The sequence below is a fragment of the Asterias rubens genome, chromosome 9, assembly GCF_902459465.1.
Source record: "Asterias rubens chromosome 9, eAstRub1.3, whole genome shotgun sequence".
In the NCBI taxonomy this organism is placed as follows: Eukaryota; Metazoa; Echinodermata; class Asteroidea; order Forcipulatida; family Asteriidae; genus Asterias; species Asterias rubens.
Window position 1 is genome coordinate 9,020,926 of NC_047070.1, and position 19,259 is coordinate 9,040,184.

Sequence of the window (19,259 nt, forward strand, 5' to 3'; positions counted from 1 at the left end):
AGAGGGCGCTCAATCATAAGATCGTCAAAAATGGGTGAGTCCGGAAACTTTTTTTTTCCCAGGAAAAATGGGCGTGTTGTTTACCTTCTTTCTACTGGCCGGGCGCAACCAAGCATGACCAAAGTCTCCAAAACATGTAGATGTGTAAGTTATTTACAAGGCGGGCACAACTTAGATGTTGCCCAGTCCGTACTCTTGGCGAATTTATTTATGATTTGCAAAAAAAGTTCCACTTTAGTTTTGAAACTATTCGTTTTGTATTCAATCTAGCCCACCTTGTTGAGCTAGCTGTTAATGGCTCTGCTTTTATAACATCGGTCTCATCACTGTCACCATTATGTGACAGTGATGAGACCGATGTTAAAAGCGGAGCCATTAACAGCTCAACAAGGTGGGCTAGCATTCAATTGATACTAAATAGTAATACAAACAAGTTTATAGAAACTAATTTTTTGACATGATAAATAAAGTCTTTAAAGATATCTTGACCCTAAAATATATATCAATCAATTAGTATTCTAGGCCATGCTATTTTATTTATCTTCCAGGAAGTTAGCCCAGGTTGGACTCCTCCGTACCGTACCGTATGATGACCATAGACCTTTTTTTGCAAATAGTAAATACCCATTGCGCAAGCGCCAACCATTGAATGAGGTGCATTGTTGTCTAGCTACTAAGGAGCAAATTTGATCACCAGCTTGACCACAATGCACCCAATTCCACGGATAACGTACGCGCCCCAGTATTTGTCTGTGACTGACGTCCTACGCAGGGCTACACCTGGGCCCCAATTTCATAGAGCTGCTAAGCACAAAAATTTGCTTAGCATGAAATTTCTTCCTCGATAAAAACAGGATTACCAACCAAAATTTCCACATGATTTTCAGGATTTAAGCAAGCAACAGCTGAATACCAGTAACAACCAATATACAATAAATGGAAGTTTGGTTGGTAATCCTGTTTTTATCAAGGAAGAAATTTCATGCTAAGCAAATTTGTGTGCTTATAGAGCAGCTCTATGAAATTGGGCCCAGGAAGTGTGACCCAATTTACCTATATATAAAAAGTATATCCACAACGTCTACAAAGATTTTGTTAGGATGGCTGCACCACAGGCAAAGGGAGAAAAAAAAACTGGTATTGTGCCAAAGTTGTATACAATGTATGGAAATAAACTTCTGTGTGTATAAAACTGAGATGCACTTGGCACCGCACATACATGTATAAGCAGCTATCCTTGGCGTTTACATCCTGACTGAAGGACTATGCCAAGTACCGAAGTAGAAACTTCACGTAGACTAGAAGTAGAGTGTGATGTGGGTCATGCCATGGAGGTCATGGTCATGCTGACTCAACTTCCAAGGTCAGACCTCTACTTTTGGGTTGGCGTTTATATACACTGTGTTTGTGGTGGATGTGGTTATCATTGACTTGTGTACAATTTCTCACTTCCTCGGTTGATAGTCATCAGCCATTACAATGAATCTAAAAATAAACTTGAAAACAGAACATATCTGTATAAAGCTCACTACTAGTTTAGTAGTGTGACAGTAACTTCCATAGCTCTGTGCTTCTGTAACTTTTGTAAGTATTTTATTGATTTGTTGTATGTGTTGCATTCATTCAAAACTTTTTATAATCAATATCCGCTACACTTCAACAGGGGATCATCATCCCAGGAGAGGTACCTCCATGATCAAAGCATTTAAATAAAGCAATAAATGTAGCCTATGTAGTGCATGTCTGTTTGAGTAGGGTACAATTTATATACTATAGCTGTGTGTTGTTTACTTTGATACAAGGGGTTGGTAGATCGGCCATGGGCCCTATACATCTGTTTTAAAGGAGTTTTAACTTCTGTTAAAATCTTCCCCTTTTCAACGTGTGAATGAAAAGTTTCTGTATCCTGCCACCCCTATTTAAATCATTATCAAAATAAAAAAGTATCTAATTTACCTCAATGAGGTATTACTTTTTGTGAAAAGTGGTGACAGGGTATGGACATTTTTCAAATGTTCACTGAATTTGCAACACTCCACTGTAACATCATTTTATTGTTTTTTTCTTCTTACATTGTTCCTTAAATTTGCAGAACCATAAATCACCAAATTGAGTTTTGATAAGAGCAGTGACGGGTGACAACAATGGCAGGATTCTTAGTCAAAGACACGCTAACCGTGCTGACACAGAATGGGGAGTGCCACATCCAGCTGTGTCTTGGTGACATCACTAAATTGCAACATAAAGACAAAGTGGATGTCATTCTCATCTCAGCTTTTCAATGTAAGTCATTTTAACAACAAAGAAACTTAACTGGGTGCAAAAGATTTAGGATTGAATAGCAAATAGAGCTATTTTTGGGCAAAATAAAAAAATACCAGTTGATCGTCCCCTCCCTCATCCTATTTAGAGGCCACATCCTTTTTTATTATTTTTTTATATGTAACTTTCTTTGCTTTTTTCAAAGAATTCAGGTACTTTTTCAAAATTTCCACATATTTACATTAAACTTACAAGGTTTGAAGATAATGATAGTAGAAAGCCTCCCTTCAAATATTACTTAACTTAATGAGGTGCTGTAGTTTTTGAGAAATGAGTAAAACAAGTCACAAAATAATTTTCGTCTCAGTGAGACCAAAATTATTTTAGCATTTAAAAACGTATTAACCAGTTATGATATTATACCATATGATTTCATAACTGGTTAATATGTTTTTATGCTAAAATTGAGACGAAAATGATTTTTGTGACATTGTTTACCTATTTCTCAAAAACTACAGCACCGCAGTGAGTAATATTTTAAGGGAAGCTTTCTACTATCATTATCTTCAAACTGTGATTAGTTAAATGTTAATCTGTGGACATTGTGTTTTGTGTTAGAAAAAAGTACAAAGGCCCTTTAAGACACATTTTCCAAGTATTTTTCATTAAACTTACTAATCTTTTAAGAACTTGTAACTAAACTGAAGAATTGGTTCAGGTTTGAGCAAGGGAATAATGTCGACCATTGGTCAATATTGCCTGGTACATTGAATGCATAGATTACCATGGAACATTGACAAGTGGTTGACAAATGGTCGCCGATCGAACTTGCCCATAGTGGCAATTTGAATTAAAATACTTGGCGGCCACCTTTGAAAGAAAATTAAAAAAATAAAAATAAAAAGGCCCTCATCCTCTTTTTGGAAAAACCCGGATGATCAACTGGTGTTTTTGTTTTACTTGGCCTTAGGCTTTTAGTTTAGTGGTTGCAGCCAGCAGACGATTGCAGCACTTAGGGTAGTGACTGCAGCATGATACGCTTTGAATGCGCATATTTAGGTGGTGAGCCAGACACAGCCGCTATGTTCAAATCATCTTTACATCATTTTATTTTGATTACAGTTTACATTGAAAATTGTTTATTACTGGTGAGTTGTTAGGAGGGAAATGCTGGCAAAATTTGTTCACAGCATTTAGGAATTTACATAGAGTGTCTGTGCCGAGTGGTTTAGAGCATCGAATTCAAGTTCTGGTGCTGATTCACCGGAGTGTGGGTTCGAATCCCGGTCGTGACACTTGTGTCCTTGTGAGCAAGATACTTTACTATAATTGCTTCTCTTCACCCAGGGGTATAAATGGGTACCTGCGAGGGTAGAGGTTGATATTTTGTATGGAAAAGCCACAAGCGCATTACAGGCAGCTCAGGGCTGTATACTCCCTAGCTAGGGAGCTGAGAAACGTTTCAGGGATGTTATTGGCCCTATGACCAGGGCACTAATGTAAAGCGCAATGATACGGTTATTGTGAAATGCGCTTTATAAGGATTTGTTATTATATTATTATTATTATTATTCTGCTTAAAATAATTCCCTTGGGACTTACGCGCTTGTTCTTCTGGAAGAGAAAATAGCAGTCTTTATCAATTTTTCTTTTATTTCTCTTGATATTTTTGTAGCTGATTACACCCCAACCCAAACGTCTGTGATTGGTTCTTTGCTTCGTAATCTGAAGATCAACGTCCGGGATCTAGCCAGGGATAAGGAGGAGGACCTGAGGCAGTTGTACCATTGCTGGTGGTCCAAGCCTCTCCCAGAGGACAAACCATACCAGAGATTACTCTGCTTTGAAACAAGAGTGTAATTTTTTTTTTTATTTTTTTTTTTATAGTTTTTTTTTATGCAAGTCGCCTGAAACACAAGGCCTGAAGGCCACTTCAAGATGTGGGTTACATTTTTTTTTCCAGAGGCCAGCATTGCCACCTACTCCTAGGGCTGACCCCTTTCACAGTCCATACGAATGTAGGCTTTGGTATCTTCAACTCGAAGCCTAGCCGGTAGAGCAGAAAGCACTACCTCCCCAATTTGTTGTAGCAAGTGTCACGACCGGGATCCGAACCCATACCCTGCTGATCAAACACCAGTGCTTGAATCCGGTGCTCTTAACCGCTCGGCCATGACACTGCCACTTGTGTCCAATACACTCCCGGCCATATCTCGTTGGGCCCCCCTGCCCCGCTTCAATGTTGGTTCCAATTGCCGATCTTCTTCTGCGTTACAGTCAACATTGAGCTGGGGGGCCGGGGAGACAATCTGTATTGCCAGTGGGAAGTGGACAGGGAATGGTTTTTATATAGCATTAGGAATGGGTGGCCCAAGCATTTTGGCCGGAATTGTAGTACCAGCCGTCGATTTCACAAAGACTTAGGACTCGTCTTGTCTCGAGTTAGGACGAGTAACTCTTCCTAACTCAGGATTGATCTTAAAGTCTGCATATTACAGTGCAGGTTTGGGACTCGTCTTAAGTCCTAAGATTAGGAAGAGTTTTGTGAAATTGACGACAGGCCTGATACTTTACGGAGACAACAAACGCGATTGCCTCCATGCCCCCCTAGTGGTCATTGCCTCGACGCCCTAAAAATGCTCCAGTTGAAATTTGAATTTCCTCAAAGGAGAAAATACTTTGGTGCCCTTGCCCTTTGAGAAATGAAGCATTCAGGTCTGTAGTAGTATTATTAACTTCATATTATCTACTCTTTGGAGAAACACTTGAGCACACAAACTATCTGCAACCACCCTGACCATAACTTCTCAAACTGCTTTATGCATGGAATACCACCCCTTGAAAGGATTTTTATGGAGAGTTTGGTAACAACAGAGGCATTCATTTCTATTTCCAAATGTGATTATTTTTAATCACTTATTCAATAAGTTTTTTATTTGAGACGCCAGTACAGTTGCAATACTGTTGTGCACATCTTTCCACATACATGTGTGTAACATCCTTAAAGCTTCAATTTGTTAAAGCAAAACACATTTAACTGCATAATTTATTCATATTTTTATCATGTACAATATGCATGTGTCCCCTATATTGGTGTTTAGATGAATCAAGTTGCATTTGATTCAGATGATAACGCAAAACAAATATTTATATAATTCTATACTTTTCTATTGAACAGATTTGGGTCAAGGCGCCCACAGGAGTTGGTCGGTGATGTGTTTAGATGTCTGGTACCCATACTCAACAACCAAGACGGCACAGTGATTACTCCATTGTTGAACACAGGGGATCAGGTGAGTGAGACATCTTCAAGTGGAACATTTCAGTTTTTTTGACATTTTATTTTCGTTTTAAAATTTTATACAAGAAAATTTATACATGAAGAGCATCCAGTACAAGTTTATAATGATCCACTAAAAGCTAATTTTATTTTACTAGTCCAGGGGTGGATTTCACAAAGAGTTAGGACTAGTCCTAACTTAGGACTAGTCCTAGGAGATATCACAAACGTATTTCTATATCCTAAGTTAGGAAGAGTAACTCGTCCTAACTGAAGATAAGACTAGTCTTAACTCTTTGTGAAATCGATCCCAGGCCCAGGTAGTAGTTAAAAAGCAGGACATTTATTTTCAGAACTGAGAAGTCTCCCGGATTCCGAAAAAAATTGCTCAGCGGTAATAGAACCTAAAGCATGGCAGTTCTCTAAAGAACAAAATCTACCTGGCAACTAGATACACACGTGTTGTTACCGCAAATCAAATTTATATTGATTACTTGGGAATCTAGCCTTTCATGTCTGCCTAATAGTTGCTAGACAATAAAACTGTATAGCCACAAAGCATTGGTAACGGGGGGAGCCCACTCAATATAAATCTTCAACATCAATCTTCAACCAATTGGGCCAAGGTTTGGTGAGGAAACCAACTATACCAACGGGGAAACTCAGATTGAGACTTATTAAACTATTTTTGTGTTATGACAGGGTCATGGGAGAGAAGTCATGCTGAAGGGAATGGTAGAAGCGGCAGTCAATTGGATGAAAGCTGGGCTACCTCTCCGTAAGCTCATGATAGTCCTGTACTGCCGTGGTGATAACGATGCTGCGCTGGAAGCAGCTGGTGCTAAGCAGTTCAATCATGTCTTCAAGCAGTTTGCTGACCTTAAAGACCAGTACATGATGAAGGACTTGACACCTAAGGTACAACTTCAAGATCTTGAGGATTTGCGTGCTATAGGTTCTTCTTCGTAAACATAATAATGTAGTGCCCTGCGCAAATGTAACTTTGGTTTTTGTTGGAAATGGAATTTGGGATGAGAGCAGGGCCCAATTTCATGGCATTGCTTACCGCCGAATACTGCGCTTACGAACACGATTCCCCGCTTACGTGCAAGCGCCGAATTTCTGCGCTAGCCTTGTTAGCGTAGAATGCCTAGTAACGTGAAGTACGTCTGCACAGAAGCCAAAATTCGCCGCTGACCCGTGAAATACGCTTGCCGTAAGCACAGAATTCCCTGCTTCTGTAAGCGCCGATTCTGTGCTTATGGTAAAGCAGAGCCATGAAATTGGGCCCTGCATATAAAGCAACACATTCAACCTCCTTTGGTCTAGTGGTCTGGGCCCAATCTCATGGCTCTACTAACCGCTGAATTCTGCACTTGTGATCACCATTTTCCACTTAATAATAATAATATTAATAATAATAACCCGCTTTTATATAGTGCTGTTCACACCCGAAGGGCGTCCCAAAGCGCTTCACATTATTACCCCTGGTCACTGGGCCTTAATTCACTCCTTAAACCATCTCAGCTCCCTGGGGAGTATATAGCCTGTGCTAATCAATCACAAGAGCCATCTCTGCCCTCACAGGTACCCATTTACCCCTGGGTGGAGAGAAGCAATTATAGTTAAGGGTCCATTGGCTTTAAGGGTCCATTGGATTTAAGTTAATATTTGTTTTGAGTAATTACCAAACGTGTACCTTCCCTTTAAGATTCATGATATTGGGCTCTGGTGATCCAGTGGTCTATAGCCATGCATGGTTTCAAGTGGACGCAATGTGACCTCAATTCAGTTTGTCATTTGAACAGACCTGACCATTTTTATGCATTATTTGTTTTAAATCAATTTTAAAGCCATTATACACTTTTGGAACAGAAACAAAAAATAAAAGTTCACAGATTTACAAATACCTTACAGGGTTTGCAGAAGGTAATGGTGAAAGACTTCTCTTGAAATGTTATTCCATGAAATGCTTTACGTTTTGAGAAAACATTAAAACAATTATCAATTCTCGACAGCGAGAATTCTGGATTTACAGTAAACACATGTCATGACACAGCAAAACGTGCGGAAACAAGTGTTAGTTTTTCCCATTATTTTCTCCCGACTCCAATGACCGATTGAGCCTAAATTGTCACAGGTTCGTTATTTTATATAAGTTGTGATACACAAAGTGTGGGCTTTTGGACCATACTGTGTTACCGAAAGTTTCCAATGGCTTTAAATCAAAAGAGTGTTGACAGTTTTTGCAACTTCAGAACGGATGTTTCCTAAAAACAAACCTATCTGTCATGTGACTTCTCCTCGATCCCACCAAGTAATGTTTCTACACTTTAATGTTTCTAAACTGCCGGTTAATTTTAAATTTTCTACACACATGTACATTTTGTGCATAAATTTGCTTATACGTGTTACCGTCAAAATTGTCAAAAAAGTAAGAATGTAAAATGAATGTAAATCTGGACACTAATGAAATTATTAAACTTGTTAAGTCCTTATAAGGAAAAGAAAATTCTTGTTTAAATGTCAAATACATTCTCTGATAAGTTTATAAGATGTGAACCCATTAATGAAACAATAATACAAGAATAAACTAATTTTTAACCCAATGTTTGACCTTGACCCATGACCTCTAACCTTTGAAATTTTTAACTGAGGCCTTCTCCGAATTGCCGGCTACGGCTGCGGCTCTGACTTTTGCCAAGGGTAATAATTAATCATTTAGAGGGGCTAATCATCCTTACTTGCAGCTATAAGAACTGAATTGTGAAGGGACGCGGCTACAACGTGTTCGAGAAGCAGGCATGCAAATGCGCCTTTGGCTGCCAGCCACATCAACCCATTATGACCACGGAGCACAGCCAAGATCGAAAGCGTTTGATTTTTCCCGAGGGAGGAAAACCGGATGGTCTGGAAAACCCTTGTGGCACAGCAGAGAACCAACGCACAACTCAACTCACATATGGCCCTGGCCGGGAATCGAACCGTGGTCACCTTGATGAGAGGCGAGCGCTTTACGCACAAGCCAACCATGCCACCATGTGTTACTAAGGATGTCCTATACCAACACATGATTACGCAGAAATCTAGTTGTAGCTGCAATTCGGACACAGCTTAAGATTCTCAAAAGGGCATGATTCATAGCTTCAGTATTGGTAATGGCCAAATCGATTTGGTTCAGCTTTTTAAATTTTTTTAACCCAAATCTCTCATCTTATAGGAAGTGACAATCAATTTTGACGTCTACCTGTCCGTCAGCAAACTGGACACAGAGTTGGCCTCCGTCATCAAGGACAAGCTTCACTTGAAGAAGTCCGACATCCGCATCTTTGACAGCAATCAGAAGATGATCTGTGAGGAGGTTTGGCAAGAGGACATGTATGATGTGATGATGCACAGTGCCAGGGTCATAACAGGTTAGCGAGCCACGGTTTTCCATCTTTTAGATTTCCTTGTGATGCTGGATAGTCATAGACCTCATTGCAAATACTCGGTACGCGCACTAAAAGCGCGCGCTCCTTAGGCGTGGAACGATTTGCATGCTGGTCTAGCTAGGGATTAGGTTTGATCACCTAGCTAGACCAGTGTGCACCTCATTCAACAGGTAGCGCTTGCACAATGAGTATTTCCGATAAGGTCTATGTTTGTATAGTCTCGTGCCACTTTAATACAAGAATTGATGATATTGGCATACATAGCAAATTCGTGTGTGCACCTTGGTTAATGACTTAGGGGTCAGGGGTCGTAACCAACAGTCATTCTTCCCCAATAGCATTTGAATATGAAACAATCTCCCGGAAGACCTGATCAAGTGCACAACTCTTGCTAGTTTTAAGCAGGTGATGTGCAGTCAGTCCCGCTCTGCCAGGTCAGCCTGAGCTTTTTTTAGCCGCACTCTACGTTCACTGTTCACCCACCTGCACTGTATATATCCACACCCTCGCATGCACACAACAACCACAGTACGTAATACACCAAATGGTGGACTCGAACCCAGGCTGGTCATTGGTTGACTACTGTGGTCGACTGTTTGCAACCAGCCTCTGAACCATGGTTTCTTCCATGGTCCTAATCGCCTGCTCCATGCTATGTTGAATTGCTAGAGACTACTTCCTTTCTTTCTCCGTTTATTGTATCTCTTTTTTTCTTTTTTTTAAAAGTCTTTTAATAATGTGTACATGTACAAATGTTTTAATTCAACCTCATCTGGCCAATTTTAATTGTGAATAAACCATTTCAAATAAAATTAAATCAAATGTGTAAAGCGTAGAGGGAACCAGTGACACTTAAGTGAAAAGCGAAAAGGCGGAAGGCAATGGAGTGTTAAATACCATTGTACCGATGGTCGTACGCAAAACATTTTTATTTTTATAGGCTTCATGAAATTTACCCCATAATTATTTGAAATGATTAATTTTGGCTGTGGCTGATGATCAACTGTTCAACGTTGTCGAAAGGACATGGCCTTAAAGCCATTCTACACTTTCGGTAAACAGCATTGTCCAAGTCCCACACTTCGTGTATCACAACTTATATATAACATAACAAACCTGTGAAAATTTAGGCTCAATCGGTCATCGGAGTCGGCAGAAAATAACGGTAAAACCCACCCTTGTATCCGCGCGTATTGCCGTGTCATGACAAGTGTTTATAACAAATCTGTAATTCTCGCTATCGAGAATTGATATTGTTTTAATGTTTTCTCACAAAGTAAAGCATTTCATGGAACAATATTTCAAGAGAAGTCTTTCACCATTACCTTCTGTAAACCCTGTAAATTATTTCTAAATCTGTGAACTTTTTTGTTGTTGTTTGTACCGAAAGTGTATAATGGCTTTAAATTAAACCATAAATGTGTTTTATTACTCACAGTGCTGACGCCTAATTACCTTCAATGCACATCTTGCGTTGAGCAATATAACATCGCCCTCTGCTGTTCAAGAAATGCAAACAGGAACATGCTGGCACCGTTCTATATAAAAGAGAGTAGCCTCCCGACGTACATGACCCAAGTGCAATATGTGGACTGCAGGTAATGAAAGTTTGATCGCAGATAACTTTTATAGGGTGCGTTCGATTAGCTTCCCTGGGTCGACCCCGGTCTGCCCCCGGTACGTTCGAACAGCTTTGACGTCATTCCAGGGGCTCACCCGGGTCAGCCCCAAGTGCCCTGCTTGTTGAGTGGGTCACTTGGGGGCTGCCCCTTGTGCATGGACGTTACCACGAGAGGAGGGTGAGTGATCGTTTGATTAGTTCTTGTCATCAGGGGCACACATGAGTGAGCACCGCAGGGTTGACCCAGTGAAGCGAATCGAACACACTCATAGAGAGAGCTTTTCTTTTCAATTGTAAGGCGCATCACGGCAGAGATGGTGGCATTTCATTTGGAAAAATAAATTTAAATGTTGGGAGGAGTTTATAGACAGAGGTGAGTCAGCTAGGCCACACCCCTTTGAATGGGTTGAAGGAACTGTGAAACAATCCTTTTAATAGGCGAAATGCCTATAGAATGCTATGAGGATTCCTATAGGATTCTTATACATGTAGATTTTTCGTAACTTCTTTGATTCCAATAAGATTCCTTTAAGAATCTTATAGGTTTTTTTGTAAGGGGATCATGGTCTAGAAAAAAATGTCAACTAGAAAGTAATCTGTTAAAGAGAAAACAATGAGTTCTTGCAAACTTGTGACATAACATAATTTTCGAGGAAGAGATTTGAATTTGATGGTGCAAAGACAAGATTAAGTGGTAGAGAGTTCCAGATGCGTGGCGTGCTGAAGAAAAAGACATTGCGAGAAATACAATGAAGGAGGTTGCAAATGAGAAAGTTGAGTTGAAATTTTGTTTCTTCTGACAGAACCAGTTGTGTTGACCGCATCGGCGATGCATGCCACCAGATTGTTCTGTCCTTCAGTGTTACCTTGAAGGCTAAACCCTTGATGGACCCAACCATCCAGTATGACATCTTCATTTCCTACTCTCACTGCGACTCAGAGAGGGCTAATCACATTGTGAAGTACTTGAAGGCACTCAACCCAGACCTTAGACTCTTCTTTGACATACAGGAGTTAAAAACAGGTAGGTGAATGTAGATAAGATGCCTACATTGCTTTCATCGCTAAACAGCCAATAAAGGATTATCTCAAATATATAGATATTACAGCTTTTTAACAGCTGCAGTCCATCCAGGAAAAATAAAAAATATAACGAGTCTCTTACCTCACGTTTAAACATGGTAAAAATGGGTTCTTCTCCAGAACGCTCCAAGCCAAATTTCTGAAAAACATGGGCCAAACAAACCCGCGCGACAAAGGTATCGTGACGTCAGTGGCGGCTATTTTGTGTGGAAATGCCAAGGCTGGAGAACTGTGTTCAAAACCAATAGGGGAAATTCGTCACTGGCGTCCAGGGTCATTATAATAGATAAGCCGTTTTTGACTCTCGGCTGAAAAAGCCGGGCGACCGAGTGCATTTTTGACTCGAGTTATTGATTACTAAATGCAAATTTTGAGAGTAAAATGGTTATTAACCGGTATCTGCGATGTCTATTTAGCCATAAAAAGGTAATAGTTGACATATTGAGATCATCCTTTATTGGCTCTTTAACCTCCTCCAAGTCAAATCGCAAGAGGTTCAAATAGTCTCGGTGCAATACCAGTGTTTTGATATCACTCAGCGATAGAGAAGACGCTGTCTTTGTAATGATTATTACCAGAAGGAGGTAGTTGTTTTTAGAAACAATGAATTTCATGTATGAATGAGTAGTGCCTGCAGCTGCTGTTGTTGGTTCAATCACAAGTTTTGAAACAAGACTGAAGTCAAAGCCGTGTTAGAGGGTTTGGGTACCTTTTATTTTTTGCCGTGACATGAATCCATACTCACTTTAAAGACCTGCTTGAATGAAAAATGTCAAGCCGTGAACTTTGCTGAATTCCACTTAAAATGTTTTCGATGAATAAGGAAATCGAGTCATATGATTATAAATAGGTTTCAATTGCGTAAAAAAACAATCATTTTGTATGCCCTTGTCCAGAGCTTTTCTGCGAGATTTGCGGAAAGCCCCGTTACGTAATCACTCTCAAAACGTCATAAGTAGATAAAGCCGCTTTGTTGCAACGTGGATGTATAACAAAGCAAACTCCCACAAATGACGTCAGCGGCATTGTCCTTTGACGCCCGCTCTCAACGGCAGAAGTGTTTTTATTTTTTCAAAAAACCTTTAGGTAGGGGCCTGATTTTTTACTCGATAATTACGAAAAGTTCAGAAGTGTACACACATCAAAATTACGTTAAAATGGTGAACAAGTGCATTATAAACAAGTAAAAATACCATTTCTGTTGAAAACATTCCGCTCAGGTAGCTGTTTAAAATAATTTACCTGTATAAGTTTCAGCTTCATTAAGTGGAAAATTTTTGAAAAAAGGGTAAAAATCACAGAGCGATGTTTTCAGGGTAGCGCCACGTAAATATGGTATTATTTTAGTATTACCAACCATTACTAGTAAACTTGTCTCAAGACATTTTTTTCTTTTTTTCTCAAAAACTACTGCACTTCAGCTAGTAATATTTTTAGGGAAGCTAATACAATCATTAACGTCAAACCGTAGAAGTATAAAGTAAATCTTTGGATATTGTGTTTTGTGTTCGACAAAGAGTACCCAAACTATTTCAACAACAAAAAAAATTGTTCTATTTCTACTGTTAGGTAGTGCATGGCAGCGTACGTTGTATCATTCCATAGATGGTTCCCGTGTCATGTTGGCCTTGATATCTAATAAATACCTGAGCTCAGCCGTGTGTCAAGAGGAGTACAATTTAGCCTTGGCCAAACACTGCTCTGGGGTAAGTAAAGCTGAAAGCATTTTAAACAATGGTTGTTATAGAAAGTTTGCGCTTTCGACGATGGATGGTTCTCGGACAGCCATGATAACATTTGGCGTCATCCGCGCATGTATCAGCTTTGAGGACGGTCGTTTCTCAATTTTCCACGACGTTACTTGGGATGAAACTGCATCGTGCTGAAAACGACAACATTTGGCTGGAAACTACTAACACCCTCGCAGAACCATGTGTCGTCAAAAAAACGAAAACTCTCTACAGATGATTATACACAAGTGATGTTTGAAGCTTTGCATGGTGTGAAGGATAAGAATAAACTTTAAATAATAGTAAACCTTCTGGTACAAATTATACTATATTATAAACAAACTTAACATTTTTCTTCTTGTTAATTTGTGCCAGTCTTCCACCCTCAAGTTGATCCCTCTGTGCATTGAAGACATCTTCGGGGTGACTCCTCCAGAATTCACTAAGGTCAAGATGGTGAATGCTAAAGGTGATAGCTTCCTTCAGGCAGCAGACACGACCTGTTCTGCAGTTGATGATTGGTTGGCTGGGAAGGAGGTTGACTCTGATATGAAGGCATTGTTCGACAAAACCGAGGTGGGTTTAAAGGTAGTCTGTTTAAAGCCATTGGACCCTTTCGGTACAGAAAAAAAAAAAAAAAAAAAAAAGTTCACAGATTTTCAAATAAATTACAGGGTTTACAGAAGGTAGTGGTGAAAGACTTCTCTTGAAATATATTATTCCATGAAATGCTTTACTTTTTGAGAAAACAGTAAAACAATATCAATTCTCAATTTCGAGAATTACGGATTTATTTTAAACACATGTCATGACACGGCGAAACGTGCGGATACAAGGGTGGGTTTTCCCGCTATTTTCTCCCGACTCCGATGACCAATTGAGCCTAAATTTCCACAGGTTTGTTATTTTATATATAAGTTGTGATACACGAAGTGTGGGCCTTGGACAATACTGTTTACCGAAAGGGTCCAATGGCTTTAAGGTTGTCTCATGATATGCTATAAATCAGCATTACAATATTTTCATACAAAAGCCAGAGCGCACTTTTACTAAAATTAATATTGATTTGTGTTGTAAATAATCATTAAAGAATGCAGTTAATTTTTCTCTCCGGGAAGCAATGGGATGCAAACATCTTGGTCATGAGTCCTGTATTCAATAGCAATAGTGAACCCTGATTCTAATGATATCAGAAAAGGTTCAGATGTAACCCTTCCAATAGAATGGTTTTAAAATGAGAAAAAAGACAAGATGAACTCGGGAGGCGATACCTGGGGTGTCGTGGCCGAGCGGAAAAGAGCATAGAAATCAAGCACTGGTGTTTCTGATCAGCAGAATGTGGGTTCGAATCCCAGTAGTGACACTTGTGTCCCTGATCAAGACACTTAACCATAACTGCTTCTCTCCACCCAGGGGTAAATGGATACCTGTGAGGGCAGAGATGGTTCTTGTGATTGATTTAGCTTAGTGCGTTACATATTTGGCAGCACAGGCTGTATACTCCCCAGGGAGCTGAGTTGGTTTAAGGAATGATTTAAATGGCCCAATGACCAGGGGTACTAATGTTTGAAGCGCTTTGAGATGCCCTTCAGGGGTACAAAGCACTATATCAAAATTATTACTTGGGCTGGCGCTTGACAGATGCTTACTTTTAGTTCTTATTCTTATTATTTCTTTTCACCAGGATTTGATAGTTGATGTGGACACTGTTCTGGAAAGCATGCGCCGTCTTCGTTTCCAAGAGAAGTACGGTGACAAAGAGAATCTGATTAAGAAAGAGCTGAAATTTTCAACGCATCTTCTGGACTCTTTGCCAAATAGCCCCAACATTGCAAGTGATAGTCAGGACGCTGCTAGTAAGTGCGATGTTGCATTCAGCTACGCTAATGAGGATAAGAAATACGCCGTCTACCTCGCTGAGATGCTTGGTCGTGTCTCCGGTCTTGTGGTCAACGCGCACCCCTCATCGGACCTCGAACGTCTCTCTCTGATTGATCAAGCCAAATACATCGTCGTCATCCTATCCCCACATTACATTGACTCTCTGGAGAAGTGTGAAGAGTTCAACATAGCCCTGTCTCGTCAGCGAATGGTTTCTAGACGGATTTTATTCCCAGTGCAAGTCCACGTTCTTCCGCAGCAACCCACGTACTTTCGACTGGTGCCGTCTGATTTCAATTCGGCAGACAAAATGTGGCCCGAGTTGTGCAATTCACACGAGAAGACGATTGGCCCCACCTTAGATGTGCTGGAATCGCACCATGGTGATATCGCTGCACCTACAAAGTTTGCTTTTCATGTTGCAGCTTTGAAGATACTAGAGGAGATCAAGAAACAAAGGTATTTCATTCTTTTAATCCTCCTACTATCTGACCATTTAATATCCATCGTGGTTTTCCATCTGTTACACGTGTGTTATGGGTTTGTAGTGACCTAAATCGTCAATACACATTTAGTGTATAATGATTGAAACTCAAAGGAAAGAGACAATGACTACGTGGCGTGTCACGGCCCAGTTGTTAAGAGCAAAAAAGGCCTATGCCTATTATTTTTTGTCAGCGTTCTTTCTCTGTGACATTTTAAATTGATACTCCTTGTCATTAACTGTGCTAACTAATGCGTAGTGGACATTATTTTGTTTTATTGTTTACAGGAAATCTGTGCTGGGCGGTACAGTGTATTTTGGTCAGAGTGCTTGGCAAACATTTTTCGGGGCAGGCCCCGCCCAGCACCGCCCACCCCGCACCGCCCACTGTGGCTACAACACTGATCATCACTCTTTACCAATAGGATCATAAAGTAGATAATAATGTAAACAAGTTAAGGTGTTTTCTGCTGATTGATAGAATAATTGTTGCTTTCCTTTCAGGTGTAATCCAGACACAACTGTTAAGCAATCGTCTACTCTCACAAACATAATGAACATCAAGGGTTATTTGGACAGCGCTTTTGAGAATAGCAGTACAGTTCCTGGTAATGCTGTTGAGCCAGAGGCTCTTGAAGATGATACCAGTTCAAACCAGTTAGCTGGACAAAAACGAAATAATCAAAGGAGAGGTAGGCCGTCGTGCCTCGTTCAATGAACTCCCTAGAAATAATGTAACATTTATTAGCATTGCTACATTTTATCCTGGGAAAATCTAGTTTGCAATTTATTTTCATCAAACTATTTTTAATTAATTTTTTTATTTTGGTACTATATTATTTTTATATTTTGTAATATATTTGTGTATGTGACAATGAAGGAACAACGTTCAATTTTATTTTATATATAGCTCATGCATAAATCCTTGCCATTTGAATTCTTTCCAAATAAACAGAAAAATAGACACAGGATATTTTTCACTCAACACTCAGGGAAAAATGTAATAAAATTTCTGAACAACTCCTGAAAATGCAATTAAGTCCATGGACATTGTGTGAGGTTCAGCATAGCTACATTTTACCATGGTAAAATCTATTTTAAAATATTTTCATCAAGTTATTTTGCAGAAAATCATATTTTGTTTGTTTTGTACCACATAATATTTTCATAATTATTTGTAACATATATATTTTGGTTATATCCCAAATTTCTGTTTCACCAAGTTGTGTGACAATGCAGGAACAACATATATTATTATTTTCTTATATATAAACATATAACTCATGCTATTTTTGTTTAAATGTATAAGTGTAACTCATGCATAAATCCTTGCCGTTTTACATTTTCACAATCAAGAGAAAATGGACGCAGAATATTTTCACCCAACACTCTGGAAAAAAAAGTAACAACAATTCGGAACGACTCCTGATAATACACCAAGGTCATTTGAACCGGCAAGGCAAAGCAGCTGATACCAGTTCTAACCAGTTCTAACCAGTTCAAACCAGTCTGCTTGACAAAAAAAAAACGAAAAAATCAAAGAAGAGGAAGGCCGTCGTGCCGGCCTCGTTCAACAAAGTCCATAGAAATAGTGTAACATTTACGGGCATGGAATTCTTCCTACTTCAGTCTGCTTTCCGATTTTTGCTCTAAAGCCTACACTGTAAAAAGATCCGTAAAATTTACGGTGCTTTACCTGGCAGCTAGGGTGCCAGGTAAAGTGCCGTAAATTTCACAGTGGAAGTTTTGCAAACTATACCCCTTCAAGGCACTTATTTACAAAACTTCCACCGTGAAATTTACGGCACTTTACCTGGCACCCTAGCTGCCAGGTAAAGCACCGTAAATTTTACAGATTTTTTTATTACCGTGTACACCATGTGTGTCCGCTAAAATTTTCCTACTTTTTTTCCCCCGAGGACCAAAATAAAATGCCTGCATTTAGCAGAGCTACATGTTATCATGGTTAAATATATTTTCATCAAACTATTTTTAAGAAGATTATATTTGTTCGTTTTTGTACCATACAATATTTTCATATTTGTAATATATTTTGTATCTAGTCTAAATTTATGTTTCACCAAGTTGTGCAACAATGCAGGAACAGTATAAATTCAATTTTTTTTTGAATATATATATATAGCTCTTGCATAAATTAAATCCTAGCTATTTGACATTTTCAAAAGTATACAGAAAATAGATACAGAATATTGGAAAACATTTCTGAAAGACTCCAGATAGTGCACCAGCCGTCGATTTCATCAAACTCTTCCTAACTTAAGATTAATCTTAGGGCTACATAGGACGAGTTAAGTTCCGTATCTGAAGACGTGGGACGCATTGAACCCATCCTAAGTTAAGATGAGTTACTCGTCCTAACTCGAGATAGGATTAATCTTAGCGTGTCGTGAAATCGGCTGCAGAGCCACTGAGACTGAAGAAAGTTTTAGCCAGCAAGGCAAAGCAGCTCAGATACCAGTTCAAACCAGTCAGCCGGCCAAAAAAACCCAAATAATCCAAAGAGAGGTTGGCTCAGCTGTCATTCCTCATTCAATGAAGTCCCTAGAAATCAAGCGACATTCAGCAGAGCTACTTTTTATCATGGGAACATATACTCTGTCAAGATAATATTTTCATATTTGTAATATATATTTGTTGTAATATAAATTTATGGACACTGAAACTATATTTTGTAGCTTTCTTGGCTAATATTACACAACCAAATACTAGATGCTTTGTATTACTTTATATTTTTAATACATTTAAATAAAAGAATGAAATTGGTGAGCCCAGTTTTGTTACAGGTTTTACTTTTTCATTTTCTGAAACCTTGGAAGAGATTTTTCCAAGAATCCATCCCAATAAAAAGCGCCAAAAAATGTTACTATTTTTTATTTATTTTTTATGCTGAAAATATCAAACTTGTTTATCTTGCTCGTTGACTTTCTGGCAGTCAATACATCTCTTGTTGTTACTGAACCCAATTTAAAAAAAAGATGCTGCATTAATGTGACTCTTTATGCTGAAAATAGCAAACTTGTTTATCTTGCTCATTGACTTTCTGGCAGTCAATACATCTCTTGTTGTTACTGAACCCAATTGATTAGAAAGATGCTGCGTTGATGTAGGTTTTCTTTAAATTGCCTTTTTATTTACATAGAAGGAAAGTTTTCAGGGTAAACTTAAACAAAACAAGATGATTTTCAAGCCAGTTATCTGTCATTTGAAAGTTAAAACCACCAACATTTCAGAAGTATAACTAATGGATTATATGACGACAATTTTGAGAATTATCTTGTGTAAAACTGTTTTATAAGAATAGAAAATATACTAAAAGTTGTTATTTAATTACAAAGCGCAGAGTGCCCTTTTAATTTGTTTACTTTATATTTGTTTACTTTATATTTGTTGGGAGCACCATTTCAGATTAACTTATAAGATACCAACTTCTTAGGAGACATACGCCTTTTGGCAAAAGTTATTT

At 38.9% G+C, this 19,259-nt stretch overlaps 1 protein-coding gene across 1 annotated transcript; it reads left to right on the forward strand.

Annotated features, from left to right (window-relative positions):
- Positions 1 to 25: 25 nt before the first annotated feature.
- On the forward strand, positions 26 to 17,303 carry LOC117294814. The gene is made up of 12 exons (XM_033777347.1): positions 26 to 144; positions 2,093 to 2,283; positions 3,938 to 4,118; positions 5,441 to 5,555; positions 6,245 to 6,460; positions 8,763 to 8,958; positions 10,415 to 10,574; positions 11,401 to 11,621; positions 13,250 to 13,386; positions 13,786 to 13,986; positions 15,095 to 15,750; positions 16,280 to 17,303. The coding sequence occupies exons 2-12, from the start codon at positions 2,145 to 2,147 to the stop codon at positions 16,491 to 16,493; spliced, it is 2,436 nt and encodes an 811-aa protein (XP_033633238.1). The 5' UTR covers positions 26 to 144; positions 2,093 to 2,144; the 3' UTR covers positions 16,494 to 17,303.
- Positions 17,304 to 19,259: the final 1,956 nt, after the last annotated feature.